At 39.8% G+C, this 20,369-nt stretch overlaps 1 protein-coding gene across 2 annotated transcripts in view; it reads right to left on the reverse strand.

The window, feature by feature from the left end:
* diaph1 (diaphanous related formin 1) overlaps positions 1-20,369 on the reverse strand; it is a 101,437-nt gene that overhangs the window by 49,148 nt on the left and 31,920 nt on the right. For both annotated transcript variants that reach the window (XM_026194479.1, XM_026194488.1), the window contains 14 exons: positions 19,751-19,881; positions 18,350-18,427; positions 18,201-18,264; positions 17,317-17,456; positions 16,905-17,010; positions 16,631-16,741; positions 16,270-16,388; positions 14,460-14,576; positions 12,317-12,432; positions 10,488-10,552; positions 8,658-8,837; positions 6,042-6,584; positions 4,562-4,676; positions 4,397-4,405 (listed from right to left, as the gene is read on the reverse strand). In XM_026194479.1, coding sequence (XP_026050264.1) covers positions 4,397-4,405; positions 4,562-4,676; positions 6,042-6,584; positions 8,658-8,837; positions 10,488-10,552; positions 12,317-12,432; positions 14,460-14,576; positions 16,270-16,388; positions 16,631-16,741; positions 16,905-17,010; positions 17,317-17,456; positions 18,201-18,264; positions 18,350-18,427; positions 19,751-19,881 — 1,894 coding nt within the window. The remainder of the gene's footprint in view (positions 1-4,396; positions 4,406-4,561; positions 4,677-6,041; positions 6,585-8,657; positions 8,838-10,487; positions 10,553-12,316; positions 12,433-14,459; positions 14,577-16,269; positions 16,389-16,630; positions 16,742-16,904; positions 17,011-17,316; positions 17,457-18,200; positions 18,265-18,349; positions 18,428-19,750; positions 19,882-20,369) is intronic.

Consider the following 20,369-nt stretch of genomic DNA (forward strand, 5'->3'; position numbering starts at 1 on the left):
AACTGCCCATGAACTGAGAAAAGTCAAGCGTGCAGCTGCCAAGATGCCACTTGCCACCAGTTTGGACATATTTCAGAGCTGCAACATCACTGGAGTGCCCAAAAGCACAAGGTGTGCAATACTCAGAGACATGGCCAAGGTAAGAAAGGCTGAAAGACGACCACCACTGAACAAGACACACAAGCTGAAACGTCAAGACTGGGCCAAGAAATATCTCAAGACTGATTTTTCTAAGGTTTTATGGACTGATGAAATGAGAGTGAGTCTTGATGGGCCAGATGGATGGGCCCGTGGCTGGATTGGTAAAGGGCAGAGAGCTCCAGTCCGACTCAGACGCCAGCAAGGTGGAGGTGGAGTACTGGTTTGGGCTGGTATCATCAAAGATGAGCTTGTGGGGCCTTTTCAGGTTGAGGATGGAGTCAAGCTCAACTCCCAGTCCTACTGCCAGTTTCTGGAAGACACCTTCTTCAAGCAGTGGTACAGGAAGAAGTCTGCATCCTTCAAGAAAAACATGATTTTCATGCAGGACAATGCTCCATCACACGCGTCCAAGTACTCCACAGCGTGGCTGGCAAGAAAGGGTATAAAAGAAGGAAAACTAATGACATGGCCACCTTGTTCACCTGATCTGAACCCCATTGAGAACCTGTGGTCCATCATCAAATGTGAGATTTACAAGGAGGGAAAACAGTACACCTCTCTGAACAGTGTCTGGGAGGCTGTGGTTGCTGCTGCACGCAATGTTGATGGTGAACAGATCAAAACACTGACAGAATCCATGGATGGCAGGCTTTTGAGTGTCCTTGCAAAGAAAGGTGGCTATATTGGTCGCTGATTTGTTTTTGTTTTGTTTTTTGAATGTCAGAAATGTATATTCGTGAATGTGGAGATGTTATATTGGTTTCACTGGTAAAAATAAATAATTGAAATGGGTATATATTTGTTTTTTGTTAAGTTGTCTAATAATTATGCACAGTAATAGTCACCTGCACACACAGATATCCCCCTAAAATAGCTAAAACTAAAAACAAACTAAAAACTACTTCCAAAAACATTCAGCTTTGATATTAATGAGTTTTTTGGGTTCATTGAGAACATGGTTGTTGTTCAATAATAAAATTATTCCTCAAAAATACAACTTGCCTAATAATTCTGCACTCCCTGTACATTTTGGTCAGTATTCTAAATAAAGCTTACAAAAATCAATGTCAAGCTGTACAATGTAACAGTGAAGTGTCTCGTACCAAGATCAGCCAAACTCCATAGTTACATGATAAAGTGCAGAATGCATTCTTAGTGAAACAAAGACACCAGTTACTTTAAATGTACCTCGAACCATAATATCAGGCACTGCAGCATCTCAAACACTTAAACTACCTTTAGCTGCAGATAAATTGTAACATAACTGATACTGCTGCAGCAAAATCCATTTAAAGTGGACAATTAAGATCACATCACCTGATCTAGACCACGGAGTTTTTGCTTATCTCTGAAATTTGTGCAGCATTGTGGCATATATTTACCGTAAATGTCGGGCTATAAGCCGCTACTTTTTGCACAAGCTTTGAACCCTGCGGCTTTTAGTCAGGTGCGGCTTTTCTATGGATTGTCCGTGATTTTTGTCATATCGTAAGACGATTTGTTTCGTGTGTTCCGCTGTTGTACGGCACTACGTTGCCTGGCGGAAGGATCGGGGTTCAAGAGTGGTATGTTAGTCACATGTCCGTCCGCCAGGCAACGTAGTGCCGTACGAAGTAGCGCGAAAAACAAACTTCAAAGTAGCGCTACGCGTTCAGCGGGAGTCGTGGATGATGAGCGGCGATAAACTTGCAAGTTATGCCCAAAAAGCAAGTTATGCCCAACTCCACCGGTGGATTCTGACAGCGTGGAAAAGTGTGAAAACATCCACGATCACCAACGGATTTTGAAGGGCTGGACTGCTGCATGATGGAGAGGAGGACACCGCCACGGCCCTTCTGAGGGTGTTCGACTCTGACAATGAGGATTTCTTTGGTTTTGAAAGTGACAACGAAGGAGAGAAGAAGAGTGGATGACGAAGCCATCATGAGCCTGTTTGTATCCGACACTGGAGAAGAGGACTTTGGTGGTTTTAGTGCGGAAGAAGAGAAAGATGGTGGTGAATGACTGACTTTTCTTCTTGTTAAAGCTGTGTCACTGCACCTGAGCCTAAAAGGTAGGCCGAATCTATTGTTCTGGTGTGCTGTAGGTTATTGTTATGTACTACATGTGCAAATATGTACCCATAACTTGTTTTTCAAAATATTAATAAAAGTGATGTCTCCAAACAGCCATCTCTTTCCTGACAATTCCCTTTGTGCATATTCTCTTACATATGATAAGTCAACATTGAAACACCTGCGGCTTTTGGTCAGGTGCGGCTAATGTATGTACAAAACAGGATTTTCCCCTGATTTTAGCTTGTGCGGCTAATATTTAGGTGCGCTTTATAGTCCGGGAAATACGGTAGTTAAATTCTGACATTCAGTATCTAAAGAGAAAGAAGACTGATAACAGTCCTAAGCTGATTTACTGAACTTCACCCTGTTTTCAATGCGAGTAAACAGATATATAGAGAACAAACAGGGAAAACATCAAAAGTTAAATTACATTTCCATATTTCTGTCCAGACAAAACAATTTATAGGTGAGCTAAATCTGTTCTCATGCGTTATGGATGTTAAAAAAAATAAATAAATAAAAAAAAAAAAAAAAAACCCTAGTTGCCATATTTTAAAGCATTAAATCTTAGGGTGAAGTCGTGTTGAGCTTAGGTGTATGATAGGATTTTGGGTAAGGTTAGACAAGTAGCACTAATGCTTAAGCATAGAGTAAATCTCCAGGAAATAAATGCTAGTTTGTGTAATGTCCTCTAAAGTCATGGATACACAACTGTGTTAAAGAGCACGAGTGTGTGAAAGTATTGAATTTTGTCCATGAGAGCTGTGTGCAGCCAGTGGGCGTGTGTCCCACCATCAGCTCTCTGCTCTTCGAGCATGCAGCAGAGGTCAACACCTCTGACCCTGCCCTGAGCACACTACCCGCCTCCCTGTGTTGTTTTTCCTGTGTGGGTGTCTGTGTGCTTGCAAAATCCAGCTGCTGGGCAGCTGATGGAGAAAAGGGTCAGAGAGGGTCAGCGGTGGCTCAGTGTAGTGTCAGTCAGTTTTTAGTGGCTAACGAGGAATGGGCGGCACAGGAGGAGGAAGGAGAGGCAGATGAGGAAGAGTGAATCTGCGGTCTCAGAGGTAAAGGGTAAGAAGGGTGAGGTCAAAAGGAATGTCGATCTTGAGGGGTGTATTTAAGCAAGCGAAAGAAGGACAAGGAGTGAAGATTATTTACATGACCACTAAGTTGGTTGTGTGATACTGATAGGCATGTGCTATATATGGAAAAGAAACAGCACAGAATAAATTGATTGAAAGGGCACACAAATTCCCAATTTATTGCCAATTAATGTTTTATTCACAACTATCAAAACACGCCCAGGAAATCAACAACTCCCCACCCCTCACCCACACAGGCAGACATACAGACAGGTGTGTGGCTATGTAAAGGCCACGGTGTCTTTATACACAGGACTCAGAAAAGGTTATTAGACATCATCCAGAACAGGCGGCTGTCTTGGCCAATAAGAAGAGGAGGCATGGGCGCATGGGCCAAAGTGAGTTGGGGAGGGGTCAAATTATGGAGTGACAGGCAGGCGTTAGAACTTGCCATACAGGTGACTGCAGATGGGACAGCTGCCAACGCTGACATTTAAGCCACATCATGAGCTAGCATCAGCCAAGCGTGCAAGGACGCTCCTGTTTATGTATATGATGTGAGCAAGCGCATGTGCGCGTGTGTGAGTATTTGACATGTGCTCAGACTGAATGTGAAGGTCAGATGGCCTTAAACACACAGCACATACTGTCTGGGAGTTCTGGGTGTCTTGGTTATGATTTGAATATGGAGGAGTTGGACCAGAAGGCTCTGTGACACTGGGACAAGGTGATAGGAGTGGACAGGTGTGTGTACACCCATGTGTCAGCGCTTTGTGCCAGGACAGCAGGTGGCAAGTCAAAGGACATCAGTGACCTTCTCCTTATTTCTCCCTTTGTTCATCTCCCTCTATGACTCCAAGTACCAATGCATCTCACCCAGTAGTGAGTCTCAACAAAACAAGTCACAGGCACGTTGGGGAGATGAACACATATACAGATAAACGTGTGATTGGTTTATTCATGAACTAATGTGAGATGCTGTTTTGACATGGCATTTATGAATAATATATGTGCAGTGTTTCCTCCAAGGAGAAAAAGAAAAGGTGAGAAGCACTGGACAAGATGTATGAAGAAAGGACTAAAAGAAAAATGGAAGTGTGCATCTGTTATTCTTACCTTTGGTGGCTGATGGAAGCAGAGCAGGAAGATCAAAATAGACATGAAGCCCATTAGATAGGGGGCAGATGTGGGAGGGGAGAGAAGCAAAGTAAGGCATTGTTCATTATTATGAAACACAATATGATAAAAGTGAGCAGTTAAAAAGACAAGTCACACACTTACTTTTTGTCTGCGAAGAAAACGTTAAGGTAAGTTTGGCAAAGAGTTCGTTATTTTCAAATTGGTCTTCTTTCGCCTTGATCCAGAAGCTATTTTCTGAGAGGTCCTCAGGTCCGATCTAAAAGAGGAAGGGGTCATATTTAAAGGTGTGAAAGACAGAGAGCTACTAAATGAGTAACAAATTAGTTGTGTTAGATAATGACAGAAATTGGTCATCTATGCACCTTGTGAACAATGAGCAGATAAAGAAGCTCATTAGAAGAAAAGGAAGCGGCAGTAGTGTGAAAACAGAGGGAGAAGGGGAGAAAGGAAGAAAGACAAAGGGCAAGTAAGTACTCATTTTCGTTAATCGTCCCACACTGTCTTGACAACAAAGCATCTATAGCTTCAGAGCCTTGTGCACCAAAAATGCAAAGACTTCTACTTTTTCCCTCCTCCATTTGGTGCTTTCTCACAATTAACTGTGCATACATTTTCTTCACTTTCTAAACGCTCTTATTAAAAAAGAAAGAGAAAAAGGGAAATGGAGAGCAAGTGAGAAAAAGTGGTAGTAAATTTACAGATATCAGGCCTTTCATTATGGACAAAGCCTCAAGGATGGGTATAGGACAGAAAAGACAGTAAGGAAGGGAAATGTGATATGGGGATGAGCTTAAGGAGCAAGAAAGAAAGCAAGAGAGCATGCAAAGAGGAGGATGAGACCAAGCCTGGAAAAAAAAAGTTAATTTAAATTACAAAAGAATACTGTCCTTTCTAGCAGCAATTTAATTATCTTTCAGTGGTGCAGTTAAAAGAAGAAGGCTTATTAAAAAGCAATTTCTGTGACATCCTCGTCAAACACTCTCACCAGAGAGAAAGCGAGGGAGAGAGAGCGAGGAAGAGAGAGAGAAGCTAAATGCTGATGAAGTCTGTTGAAGCCATTAAACAGTAGCTTTAGGCTAAAGAAAGACAGAGGGCCGTTTTGATGTTTTAACCATCACAGATGAGAGGGAGGAGAAGAACATGAGGCACATAGTCATGAGATACACGTATGTATGAAAGTCACTTTAGGTCAAGATCCCGCTGTTTAAGCTCCACTTTTCATTTTTTGCACGCTGTGACATACAAACTGAATTATTTAGATTCCCTGCCCATTTTTACTCAAGCAGTTTGTGTGATAATGAGGAGCTGAATAACAGCATGTTATGTTAGCTGACAAGCAACACATTTTGAAAATTGGCATGAGTTTTGGCATCAAGACAGAAGATGATGATCAAAAGCAAAGACAACTTCTTCAATTGTGCTTCATTTTTTGGGCCATATTCAAACATATGTGGAAGGAATTACCCACGCTTTAACTTGTATTTTGAGTCATCTTGGTTCATTTACAATGAAAAAAAAGTGTGAAAAAGCACCTGCATTGCCTTTTACTCAAAATTTGCAGTATGACATAGGTGATGGAAAATTAAAAATTAAAAACAGAGTTAACTGCTGTAAGACTGACCTTACTCCAGTTGGCTCTCTTCAACTGAACCTCAGGCTTGTACTCCTTCTTAGGCTTGAGCCCAAATGGCAGTGCTGGTGGTGCAGGGGCACCCCAGCCCCCCATGGCAAATGGTGGAGGTGGAGGCATCCCTAGACATGGGGGTGGAGGAGGAATACCAGGACCTCCAGGTGGTGGTGGTCCTGGCATGCCAGGGAGGGGTGGAGGTGGTGGTGGTCCTGGCATGCCAGGGAGGGGTGGAGGTGGTGGGGGTCCTGGCATGCCAGGGAGGGGTGGAGGTGGTGGGGGTCCTGGCATGCCAGGTAAAGGAGGTGGAGGTGGAGGAATACCAGCATGACCCGGTAAAGGAGGACCCTGCGGGGCTTGGGGAACAGGTACGTTTGCATGGCCTGGTAGAGGTGGTGGAGGTGGAGGTATACCTACATTTTGGCCTGGGAGTGGAGGAGGTGGTGGCGGAGGGGGAAATACAGGTGTTGGCACAGGAACGGTAACAGTGATCACCTTAGTTTTTGCCTCTTCCAAATCCTTAGACAGCTTTTCAATCTGAAGGGAAATAAGCAGATTTAACATAAATAATAATATAGGTTTTTACAACTATTTAATGCTGATATTACACTTTACCAGAGTAATGCCATTAACACATTATTTATTACTATTTCGAAAAATAAAACAAATCATTGAAATATTTGCTTGCTTGCCTAATGAATATTGTTTGTTATTGACTGGGTCCTAGTCTCCTGTCTGTTTACATAAGTAGGCCCGTTGCAGAATGTTACGAGTATCCCTGATGACAAGTTCCTGGAATTTACATTAATTTTAATATTGACCATTTTCAGATTTGCAAGTTTTTCTTCCAATATAAAGACATGAAAACTGAAGAAAGGAAACAAAAATAGGGAATTATGATCAGAGCCTGGGTCTGATAAAGTTTCATGAGAGATGGAGACAAATGAGGCACATTCAGAAAACCATGGCAGGAGGGAATCAAGTCCACAGAAGAATTCAGAAGAAAAACTTTTAAAAAGGAAGACAAACTTCTGAATTATAAGTCAGCTGAAATAAATTTTTCATTTCAACATTGAAATACTGACTACAGTATTTACATCAGTGAGATGACAATTCTTGAGAAAACTGCCCAAGTCATTAAAGTTGGCAGCTAATAAGAGCAGATAATGGTTCTGATGGAAATCTATGGATTTAGTATCGGGGAGTTTATTTCCTTTATAGGTTCTTAGGTGTATCAAGTGTACATAATGTGTATGGGTATGTGAAAGAATGTCTGTATGCAGTGTAACAAATTGTCTATGTCACTCCCTTGGACTTTGAAAGGAAGACGGTAACAGACAAAGAGGCTCTGAGGCAGGATTTCTTAGTGAGGCAGCAGATGAAAAATTGGGCACAGCATCACACGAAGGCACAGTGAGAGATCTCTACATGTGAAGAAATCTTCGATGGGCAGTACCTCAAACACAGACAAAGTGAGCCATCTTAGTATGAGAAGCTTGTTTGATGCCTGGCTCGTGATGCTGTTAATGCTTTGGACAACTGTGTATGTGTGTGTTTGTGTGTGCATGTTTGGGCTTTTGTGTAGTGAGATGATGACTCTGCTGGCACCAGCCACACTGGATGAAGCTCATTTTGGAAGTTGTGTTGGTCTCTAACCGACAGATAAACACAGGCGCGCACACACAAACACAGGAACATCATCATGTGGTTACGAGCACACATGCACAGAGGCAGACTGTTCTGGGTCACTTGGTGTGTTTGTTAGTTTGGGTGTCACTCTGAGGCAGCGTCCAGCTGGTGTGGCAGCAGGACACTGACAGCCAAACAATCCTCATCTTTGCCTCCCTACTGTATGTGTGTGTGTGTGTGTGTGTGTGTGTGTGTGTGTGTGTGTGTGTGTGTGTATACACAGACACACACACACACACACACACACACACACACACACACACAGCATGTTTATCTTGGACTTAAAAATTCTGTTTTGCCCATCGCCATCATTTCCCTTTCTTCTGCTTTCTTTTTTAAAGTTACTCTTTATAGTCTCATTCTCCTACTTTCCATGTTTTTCATTGAAATTCCTAATCTGTAAAGGATTTGGCTTACTTTTACAATATACTTTTAGTTCTTTCCCCTTTTTTTATGCCAATTGGCAAAATAATTCAAGGCCAGGGGGCTTCTGTGTTTGTGTAGGTGTGCATAGATGTTACAAAACTTTGTGGTGCTTAGACTTACAATACTGCGTTTCTCCAAGCCTTGAATATTTTACTTCATGCAGCTTTAACAGTCATTTTGTGTGTATGGCCTTCCAGCACATTAAAGCGCACTGATTCGATTATCTGACTCAGTCTTTATTTATCCTGTCCTTAAGTTTTGTTTGCTTTTACAAACAAACTGGCAAGAAACAGTGATGCTAACATTATATGAGGTGCTTGTGCCAGTCAACCTGTCACAAAGAAGTTTGACACTGGGTTCTACATGACTTTACTCCACTTTGCAGTGCATCAATTTTACATATGTGAATGTGAGAGGAGTTAATGCACTAAAATCCAAACATCTTATGCTTAAAAATCACCTCTATACAGATTGTGTGTATAGGTTTGTGTGTACCTGTGTTTTCAAGTTGCCTAGCTGTTCCTGTAGTCCCTGGTTTTCCTTTTCTCGCTCCTGCTTAGATGTGGCAAGCTGTTCCTTCTCTTGGCTCAGGTCCTGCAACTTCTGTTCATAGTCGCTCTCCAATTTCTTCAGCTCCACCTGCAACTCGTGGCGTGCTGTCAATTCTGCATCCAGCTAATACATATGTAAAGGGTCATAGTTAGAAACAGATTCCGTCTTAGTTATCCTAAAAAGCGCTGGATAAATGGCTTTACAATTTTTATGTAGTGGTCAATTTCAAGGTTCTTTATCTTCACTTTTTTTTTTCTCAATTTTCACTGAAGACAATTATTACAAAATTAATAGTTGCATACTTAAGCATAAACTCTAATGTGAATATTCTTTAGTATTCTCTGTTGTGCTTAACAGAAGAGAATACTTAACACTTATGTGGACCCACAAAAAGCATCCAACATAACAAGTTTTTATGCCCTGGATTTTGTGGCAAATGAAAAAGGCAGCAGTCTCCATATTTCAAAGACCTGTTGAAGACATTTCTTAGTCTAGAGCAGGGGTGTCAAACTCAAATACACAGTGGGCCAAAATTCAAAACTGGAACAAAGTCGCGGGCTAACGCTAATATTTATTGAAGAAAAAAAAAAATCTTCCTCTAGATATAAGAATGAATCTTTTCTTATGGACTCAAACAAGTTTTGCTGAAAAACTGAATATGGAACAAGCAAAGCTTAATACTAAACAATATATATATTAACTGTATAATACCAGTAGACCAGCTCTAATAGTAATTTGGTATGGCTTCGCGGGCCAAATGTAATTAGGCTGCGGGCCAAATTTGGCCCGCGGGCCAGAGTTTGACACCTGTGATCTAGAGCCTTCAGTTTCATTGTATAATTTACACTGCAAATTAGTGTCAATTACTGAGTTAGGATGCTTGAGTGCATTTGTATGAACTCACTTATATTTCAAACCATTCACCTCCATGGGGGAGAACTAAAAACTACTTGCATTAAGAAAAAAAAAAACATCTCCCATGTATAAATTTGCACAGATTTTACAGTCAGGACACTTGACAAACAAGATAAGAGTATTTAAAGAGATGAACACATGAACACACAGACACACATGGCTGTTTAATTTGCAGACAGCAGATCCGTTACTCCCGCTGTCATCCTTTTTCCTAATTCCTGCCAAAGAGACTGCCTGCAATTACCCCATCATGCACAACTAGAACTGTGGTGTGTGTGTGGTCAATGAAAATGAATCCAATGTTGTAGAAGTAATGGATGCTTTTGTGGATGTTGCACATTCAATTGATATGATCCCGTGTGAGACTGCACGTCTTTATGTGTGCATGAATGAAGGCTAGTTTGAGCTCTCTCTTTGCAATTATGCTGTCACTGAGACAGAAACATCAGGGTAGCAGCACACCACTATCAAGGCATTTACCCCTCTTGTGTGAATGCATGTGTGCTGTGTATGTTTTCTGCTTGCCTGTAAGAATACTTATCTGTCAGGTGGCTGTTAGACATATGTATGCTTATTTTCTTAGTCACTTTTTGCACCCCCACCACCCACCTTTTTTTTTTTCTTTAAACATTTGTCAGCCCCTGTCAGATAAACAGTGCACAGAATTTCATTTCAATCCCATTGTGTTTGCATGTGTAAGGGGAAATGTTAACTTTGACAATGTGTGATTTTCTTTTCTGTCTAATATGACTGTAATCGCTTGCAGGCCTCTGGGTTGATGTGTTAGTGTGTATGTGTGTGTACACGTGTGTAAGGTATTCCCATCTATCTATGTGTATAAATCTCTTTTTATTTCACCTTCTTTTCCAGTTCAGAGGCTTTTGCTTCGCTGGTTTCCACCTTGGTCTTGTCCACCATATTGTCTGGGAACAAAAAAGATTAAGGACAGAGGATAGGGGAAGATAAGGAGGAAAAGAGGTGGTAGATAAGATAAGGGTCTTGACAGCACACCTGCATGTGTGTGACCGTGAAGACATTGTACCTTTCAGTCTGGCACATGCTGTGTGTTCACATGAATTTACAAACAGATGCGCGCGCACACACGCACACACACACACACACACCATCTGTCTCCCCATTTTTTTCCCCTCGTATCACACTACTCAAAGTTAAGATCTGAGACGATTGTGGAGGCATCTCATTACAATCTGATGCTTTGTGTTGCATGCATGCTGCTTCTACCCAACATTAACTGCTAAGCCTTTAGTACATACACCTTTGTTTGACAAAAGGTCATAGCCCATCAATTTCTCTCTGCGAAACAACGCTTTGCTTAGAATTCTTACAGTTACCAAGACTGATAAAATAAAAGACAGATAATGTCTTACTTCCAGACCATTTTGCAGGGGACAGGGTGAGAAGGACAGACTGACCAACAGGGTACTTTTACAGAATAATTGCAGGGTTTACAGGTGGTTCAGTGCTGAAGGGCTTAACAAGCATGTGCAGTAAAAGAGCTAATTAACATAAAGATGAATGCCACAATGTCACAGGATCAAAGAAAGCTAATCATGATGCCCAGGAGGGAGAGGATCAAGCAGAGAGATAGAAAAGATAGAAGGCTGTGAAAAGCTAAAATAGAAATTGAAGAAATTATGTGAACTGAAACGTGAACCCTACAGACTGGAAATGTGAAGTGTGAATCTTCAGCTGCAATGAAAATTGGGCTGCAGAAAAAGCAGCTGAATCTTTGAAAGATACTGCATATCTATATAAGCTAGCAAGCAAGGCAGGCAAAATGAAACGATTTTCGCAGTTGAAAGAACCTCACAATAATATACTCACCCACATAAAAATTACAGTGTGCATTTGTGTACGAGTTTATTGTGCAATGGATTTTTGTGTGTGGGGGGTAGGGGGGTGAGTGTGTAATGGTGGCTAGGCTAAATGGGACAAACTTCGAATAGAGAGCACTAAGGGAGACAGAATGTAGGAAAACAAACTGTGCTGAATTTCAGAGTTCAAAGAAAAACACTAAATAATGCATGCAGGGCAGAATTGGGCTGCTTTCCACCAATAATAACTCTGGCAGCCTTAAAGGAGGCCAGCCAGCCTGTGTGTGTCTCAGGACACATTTAGAAGCAGTGCAATTAGAGCCTCCTGCGGTGAGCAAAGGAAACCTGCCATAAAGAGCACTGAACTCCTGAGACATGGCCCACACCTTTATTTTGTTGTGGTTTAGGTTACTAAAGTCATTGTTTACAACCACCTCTCAAGTCAGCAAATCCAAGTGCACACATACTAGTGCTCACCACTTAACTTTCCAAAAGAACTAAACTGAAATTCATACCCATTTCAAACACCAATTTACTTTTTACTGCATTTTAATGTTTTTTGTTAAATGTATGGTATTAATACATTTAAAACCACACCTATCAAACCTAAAAGTTACCATGTAAGCAAATTCAAACTTTAGAACAACTGAGTGAAAAAAGTCACTTGAAAAATTGTGCTAAAACCTCTAACACAATTTACCCCAAACTAATGCACACTCACTCTTTGGCGCCACCCTGTGGTGTTTCTGAGACTTGTGCTAAATGAATGGTTGAAGTATACTGCCATTGATACCAACACAGCAACTGTGGCACTGGGGGCATGAACATGTATGTTTCTGTTTAACAACCCACCTATCAAGCCTTCGATGTTGAAGCTGAGGTTACGGCACTTGAAGTCAGGGTCTGTTCCATTCCTGTGCAGTACGATCTGAGAGATACACTCATCTATCAACTTGTAGTATTGAGGCCTGCGGGAAACAGGGAGAGATGGGTTTACAGACAAATGAGGATAACATTTGATGAGAGGACAGGGAAAATCAGAACTCATGTGTGATACTTGGAAAAAACAAAACACATATTTCATAAGTTTCAACAAATGTATGTGGTTAATGATACCAGTCTCAAACCAACTGCTCTATAAGAAATCTGGCACATATTTGTTTTAGGACTGGACTGACAAAGAACAAATAAGTTCATCTGTGCAGACAAATGTGTGCACACACATCCTTTGTCACTTTGTCTTAGCAACTGAGATTGGCTGTCTGTGTGAGGATGACAGTTTGAGTTTCTTGTCACAAAGATTGATTGTGTTCAAATGTTTTCGTAAGAGTGTGCTGGTTTATGCCCAGCACCCCATGTCTGATGAAGCCAACTTCACACAGACACTCAATTTTGGAGGTGTCTTATCCCCTGACCCCATTAGATGCTGCCAGAGTCAAAACTCAATACTTTATTTATTCTGTCTCCTTCCCTCACTGGTCTCTCTCTTAGTCACTCTGCCTTTGTCTAACACTTATTCCACTCCTTTACTTAAAAAATTTTTTTCTTAAAGCTCAGATTTATCCGTGGAGCAAGAGAGACATCTAGTGTCATTTCTTAAAAGCGTTTAAGCAAAAAGAAATAAATTTGTATTTGGCTAAATCTGAATTTTGTCATTCTTCATGAGGTCAAATTTATTACATTTAGACATTGGGTTTAATCCGACAAGGCAGTTTTGGTTGTTCCAAACCTATATTTGGGTAAATCACAATCAAATGAGCATAAACTAATAATAAATATTAAGCCCTACAGTCTGCATACACAGTATTCTCAGTACTATGAGTGTAATTAGCTACATTTGAAACTGCCCATTTTAAATTCCTGGTGGTTTTTCAAAGCAGCAGGTTCTCTATGCAGCGTTTTACCTCAATTCTCAATTTCTTCTTGATTATCGTCTCAACCTCCACCTTCCTCCTCTTTTCGTCTCTATAATTACCAAGTTGTATTTTCAGGCACTCTACAGCTCTCCCTCCCACCCTCACTTCCTGTCTCTCTGCGGAGTCCATTAGAGACCACCTCTATTGTGTTTCTCTAGATCACCTGGACGGAAAAAGCTGAATAGGAAAGAAACGTAGGATGGAAGAGATGGTGGGGGAGCTGAAAAGACTCCAGCTGGGACTATTTGTTTGGAACGGCCTACCTTTTCCATCTTTGCAACGTATCCCCCAAACTGTGTTAAAAATAAACTACAATTTCCTGCCTATCTGATAGCATCAAGGAAAACACAAGACAAACACCACCACCTCAACTCAAATAGGTACATCTCTGCACATTTGTTCCAAGTGTTAAGATGGACATACACAATGCAGCACAACTCCTGACTTGTCTTTAACAATATTCTACTCAAGTCTTGTCATTTAATTATTCAGTTTCTTTAGCTAAAACTCCAAGAGCTTTGGAAAACACACAGAGGCATTAGCATATTTCTTGTGATAAGAGTTGATGGTGCTTATTTCTATTAAAATGAAATTGGACTTCCTCTTTGCATTTGTATTAATTTTCATGTTTTAGAAGAGGGGTCTAGAAAACAAACATGAAACGGAGGAAGGTGCAGAAGGGAGGAAGACGTTCGTGAAAGGAGAGAAAAGCAGAAATGAAAGCTCCTCTCGCTCTTTGTTTTCCTGGCATTTTGGAAGCTTTGTTTCTCTTGCTCGCAGCTTTTCACTGTCCACCTGGGAAAACTGATTTATTAACTTCGAGACGTGTTATATAGCTTCCTATATGTTGGGTAAAAAGTCCATGGACTTTGTTGGGAGTGAAAATAAACTAAGAAATTCAATTTCTCAGTCATTCTTGGGGGGGGGGGGGGGGGGCCTTGTTTTATATTTCATTAAACATAATGCCAAGTTATTTTCATAACAAAAGAACATCAATAGGCAAGTGCCAGAAAACAACAGCATAATTTGTGCAAATTTGGGCAAGAGAATGTGTGAGTGTATATATGAGTGTGTGCTACCTGGCCAAGTAATCATTACGGATCAGTAGTAGATGCTGCATCAGGGACAGGAAGTGGCCCTCGGCCTTGGAGTCCTTCACAGTGTTGACCAAGATTTCAAATATGTCCCTCACATCATTGAAGCAAAAGCGTTAAGGCCCAACAGACACGATCAATAGAAGAATTTAACACAAATATGAGAGTCACATACACAACATCTAAAGAGATGACAGTCAACAACTGTGCACTGTTCTGCACCAACATCAGCTGCATTTTTTTTTTTCCCCACCAGGCTATTGAGGCAAAACATTCAGGCGCACAGAAATGTCCTTGAAAGAAAAGCACATTTGTTATTTTAATTAAAAACAAATTGATCAGAAATGCTGTAAATAACAATGAATAATGAAACGAATCATTAATCACTTATCATTTTAAATGGAATATCTACATCTGCGTACAGAGCACTATTTTCAGCTGTATTCCAAAAGCACATTGTGTTACTAATCATTTTTTGGCCTTTTTGAGACTATAATCAAACCTACAAAGGCTGTCGCTGCAGACACTCAATTAGACATTTTTTGATTCTTTAATCAGCACAACAGTTTTCAGCTGCACCAACATAATTGCAAATGGGTTTTTTTTCTTATGGACAATTAGAAGCAATTTTCTAATAAACCTGCATTAGGGAACACAATGTGCCATTGGAATACAGCAGTTAAGGATGCTGAAAATGGGTCTCTGTACACCTACGTAGCCATTCCATTAAAATTCATACGCGATTCATTTAATGATTCCATTAACTGTCAGTACCAACATTTCTGATCAATTTAATGTTATTTAAGATATTTTCCCCCCTTCAAAAACAGAAACTGACATTTCTAAAGCACCCTAATCTTAATAACACTAGTGTATAGGATAGGATTCAATTTTAACACCCATTTAAGTTCTCTGACTTATTTGTTCACGTTTTCAAATGTCTGTACTGTAATATTCCTGTGTTTAATTCATACACTTAGCCCAGCACACTTCCTTCATTAGAACATTCTGTATGCACTGCGATGGTAACCCCTGGGAGACATCTGGTGTTGAAATTCAGAACGGCATGTCAAGAGCAGCAGGGAGAAGTACAGTGTACTTTGTAAAGTGTGAGGTTGAATTCTTTTCAAACTATCCACCCTGGACGCTACCCTCCTTAGAAAGGAAAAGAGGAAGCACTGTGAGAGGTAGATGATAAACATCCTGTGTTTTTAGAATGTGGTTCATTCAGATTATACCAAAATTGAAAAAAATAAAATGCAGATTTTCAAGCACTAAATCCTTAGGTCTAATGTTCCCACATGGTTAATGTTACTGCTCATGCATTAACAATCAAGTTCAGATACATTAATAGAAATGAATAGGTAATCAACTTCTTGTTGTGGTGTACCTTTCAGGCAGCCAACTAAGTGCCTAGTCATTTATAAAGAAAGAGTAGCAACAGAGCAAGGTTGGTAGGATGGCAGGATTGCCTTTTTTCCCCTTAAAATTAGATGTGCCTACAAACTGCCCTAGTGAGGACAAATAGAGGAATTTCTTGAATAAAGAAAAGCATAAAATACAATTTAAAAAAAATGTAAAAATACAATTGCTTACACATATACTGGTGGACTGGATGTAATTAAGAAAATGAAAGCAGGTGAAGGTTTTCACTTTCCAATGAAACTAATAAAACACTAAACTTGAAAATTACAAGGAGACCCAGATTTTATCATGCTGATCCTCTTTGTTTTGAAGGACAAAAAGCAAACATGACAGCTGCACAAAGGAACAATTTTGCCCATTGGAAGGATATTCCATTTCCATTCGGATGTCATCCAGACGTGCTTTGAGGTCCTCAGAATCATCTTCAGCCTGCTCATCAAACACTGTGAGTTGCACCTTCAGCTCTTCATTTTCTATCTTTCGCACCTCCTGCGGGGAAAGGAATAGGATGCAGGCGGAGAGATGAAAAATCATGATGGAGAATAGCAGGAGGAAAGTGACAGTCAAACATTTTTAGTTTGAATGCTTGTAGGAAAAGTTTTTACAGCATGTGTGTGTTAGCCCATCAGGGAGACAGAGGCATCAATATAGGGAGACACAAACATTAAAGCTGTGAAAATGTATGTTATTGCAAAGTCACCGTTGAAAGAAATCAAGTGGGTTTTCTGTACCTTCAGCTGATCTCTAAGACCCAGTCTTAGCAGTTCAGAGCGAATATGGATTCTGAAATCCAGTTCTTCTGCACGGCTGATCAAGGCGTTTATTAACTGCATGCAGCCACTCTGCCAAAAACACATCACAAGTCAGTTTTATAGAGTATTTATACAGCATAACCCGCTTAAAAGTGCTGTCGATCAAAGACACCCGGGCTGGGTCATTTGCCAAACAAAAGCCCATGTGAGAACCTATAAGTGGTGAAATATGGGTACGCATTTGAATATGTACCTTAAGTGCAATGCTGGAGCTCCTCATTCCAGTAAGAAGTGGCTGAAACCTTTCAGTGTCCTGTTTCTCTGCCTCCTCTGTAATGGCCTCTAAAACACGCTCGTGACTGCAAAACAAACCAAAAAAAACAAACAATGATATACGTTATCATTATAAAGCTTCACTACATGGTACATTTTAAATCAATACATGAATACAACATTTATCCTTAAAAGAAAAGAATGGGGACTGAGAATGTCATTTCATTGAAACAGATGAAGAGAAATATGATGATAAGCAAGTACTGATGTCAGCAGAGCAGTTCATCACTGTCAGTTGGTCTAATACAAGTCTAATATCCAAACTAGAACAGTCCATTATCTTTGTGCATTCCACTTTTTTGAAACAGCATCTACATTTCACTAATACTTACAGGTTTTCAGGACGCTCCAAAATGGAGATGGCAGAAAGAAGCTTGACAGCGTCCACCATCATATGAGGCACTTTTGGGTTGATGGCTCTGGTTAGCAGAGGAATTCCCTCAGGTGACTCCAACATGGATTTCAGACCATGCTAAGCAGAAAAGGAAAGAGAGAAAGTAGACTGAGGTAAAGACTTCCATTTTTCAGATTATAGTCTTCATATCAGAATTTAGTCCAGATGAAATGTACTCGACTGCAACAACTATGGAAATTGTATACCAACGTCTTGCTTTGACAAAAGGGGTGGAACAATTTGACAAAAGCTGGCACTTTGAAAGCCATGCAAAAATAATACAAGTTACTGAATTGCTATCCATCTGGATATTATTACTACAGGCTGTTATTAGGGACAGCAACCACACAGGCAATGACATTTATTATGTCGGTACCCTTTAATACATTCAAACATTATTTTAGACCAATAATGTCATATTTATAACTAAATTATGCTTTGTTCTATTATTGAGTAATCTTCAATAAACCTTCATCGATCCTCAGCCAGACAACGCAAATTAGTTTGACCAAATTAAGCCAAATTTTAAAAATATATATATCCATTCGACATGTTATGTTTTCTCCAGAATTGGTTTTGACTTTACCTTTGTATTATTAGCAGGTGGATAAATATAAAATATATTCCAGAATCTGGAGAAGTTTCTATAAAATTTCTTTTTTCCTAGGATTACATACATTAGTAAACAACCTTCACTGTATTGAATTTAGAGTGCCCTCTGCTACAATGACAAAAGAAAATGGGCCATTAATTATTCTATAGTTATATTAATTCTGATATGAAACAAAGGATTAGGGATTTAGATGTAAGAAGTTTTCCTACCTTGTTGTTCATAAAGGCTTTAAGACAACGAATTATCTCATGTTGGCATTTCGTTCCAATTGGCCTGGTTGGTGAAAGACCAGAAAGACATTTCAAACACACTGCTAGAATATACAGTTGTTGTTGTTTTTTTGGTTTAAGTAACTTACGTGCATTCCTCTTCCTGGAGTTTTCTCAGCAGATTCAGAAGCAGAGCCAACCCTTCATCTCCAAAGTTCTGTACCCAACTGAAAGTGAAAGATATTTTCCCATACATTAAGAAAAATTGTCTGTCACAGCATGCATGAATTCATGGTTAGAACAAATCCAGAGGGTAAATCTATGTGCATAGTGAATATGAGCTTTTCCCCCTAAAAAGCACAGTACACTGTCCAGTACACTTTAAATCCTAGCCGACAGCATATATTGATAGCATATATTACAAAAGGCATGGGGTTTCATTTCTAAAACTTTATAGGTGCTTCAGTAAGAGAGAGAGAGAGCGCGCACGCGCGTGCGTGTGTGTATATAGAAGCTCCCCAGCAAAAAACACTGCTGTTTGAATGGATTTCTGGAGCAGCCAGTCTTGGATGAATTGGTAGTTGTTTGTAACCTAAACTATAGATGATTTTTCTCAATGGTGAATGAGTTTCAATCGAATGTAAAGATCCTTTAAAACCCCTTGCTAACCCACAGGCATCAATAAACCCAGTGCAAAGTCTCAGATGTAATTTGAGTAGATTTATGTGAAAATTAATATGAGTTTGAGTGTAATATTGATACTTTACACCAAATCCCCAAATTGCCAAGTATAAACTCTATAGAGATGCTACAAAATGTTTCTTAAGTAACAATTTGATTCAATGGCCATGGAAAAAGGAGCTGGCCATAGCTAAGAGTTAACTAAAGGTTGACATTTAGATTCAGGTGAAATTGTGCGTCAGTACAAAGACTAAAGATTTGACAATGCAAGGTAAAAAAAAAAAAAATTTAATTAACCCAAGTATTTGCTTTCCCACAGCTGGGTGGCTTCCAAAATAGCAAGAGATAGATAGACTGGGAAATTGAAATGCACACAAATGTTTTAGATAACAGAAAATTGCTTGTGAGGTGAAGAAATAATGTTTATGCTTGCACAGCGAGTGAAAAAAATGCTCTTCTGGATGTAGGCATACATGTTTGCTTGTCAATAACACAGAATAAGACTTCTTAAGGATAACTCCAGAAGATTTACTGCAAGATTTAAACCTTAGTGAGCTTCAAATTCTAAAAGCTAAAGTTGGAGTTCACAAAAACATGAAAAAGTGTAGCGTTACAAAACAAAGTTTTATGGACTACTAAAGCAAAAATCAACCAAGCATCAACTACCTTGCAAGCATGGTGGTAATTTTGTTATCGCTTGAGTACGCATAGCTGACAGTGGTGCTGACACAACCCACAAAGTTCTTATTATATCACTGTAAACTTACACTGATTCTATACTGAGCCTTGCTATATTATTGTAGTTAGTATAATTTATTTTAACCTGAAGCACAGAGCAACAGAAATGTGTGTGTGTGCGTGCATATTACCTAACAGGGTTGTTATTGAGTGAAACTCTTAGAGATTCAAGACAGCTCAGCAGCTGTGAATCTCGATAGTCTGCCTTTAACTCCTGGATGTACATCATGGCCGACTTGGAACTCTCCTTCTGGCTCTGACCCTAATCGACAAACACAAACAAACACAGCAGGCACGTAAACACAAAATCACTTAGTGTTCTGCATTTACATATTTCTTGTTACATGATATAATTGCTATTATTTCTACATGAAAACACAACAGTAGAGCATCAAGGGCAAAAGTCAAGAGTAATTTGAAATTTTGATATGTGGGATTAAAGGGTACTGTGTGTAGGGTTTTTCTCCTAATAGGCTTATTTTACAGTTAAATGAACTGTATTAGCAGCCATCTGTGTATGATTATGTAGGGCCTTTGAGCACTTTGAGTTTGTGAACCCTTTGGAATTGCCAGGATTTAAAAGGAAGAAAAGACTATTAAATCATTTCTAAAGGTCTGGGTTTTCATAAATCCACTACATACTTCCAGATACATTTTCTGGAAGTTGTTTACTCTTGTTGTAAATGTGACACAGCAGCTAAAGGTCAATGGAGGTTCACTCATTTTTTCAGAGTTTGAGTTTGTTTAAAC

The sequence above is a fragment of the Astatotilapia calliptera genome, chromosome 2, assembly GCF_900246225.1.
Source record: "Astatotilapia calliptera chromosome 2, fAstCal1.2, whole genome shotgun sequence".
In the NCBI taxonomy this organism is placed as follows: Eukaryota; Metazoa; Chordata; class Actinopteri; order Cichliformes; family Cichlidae; genus Astatotilapia; species Astatotilapia calliptera.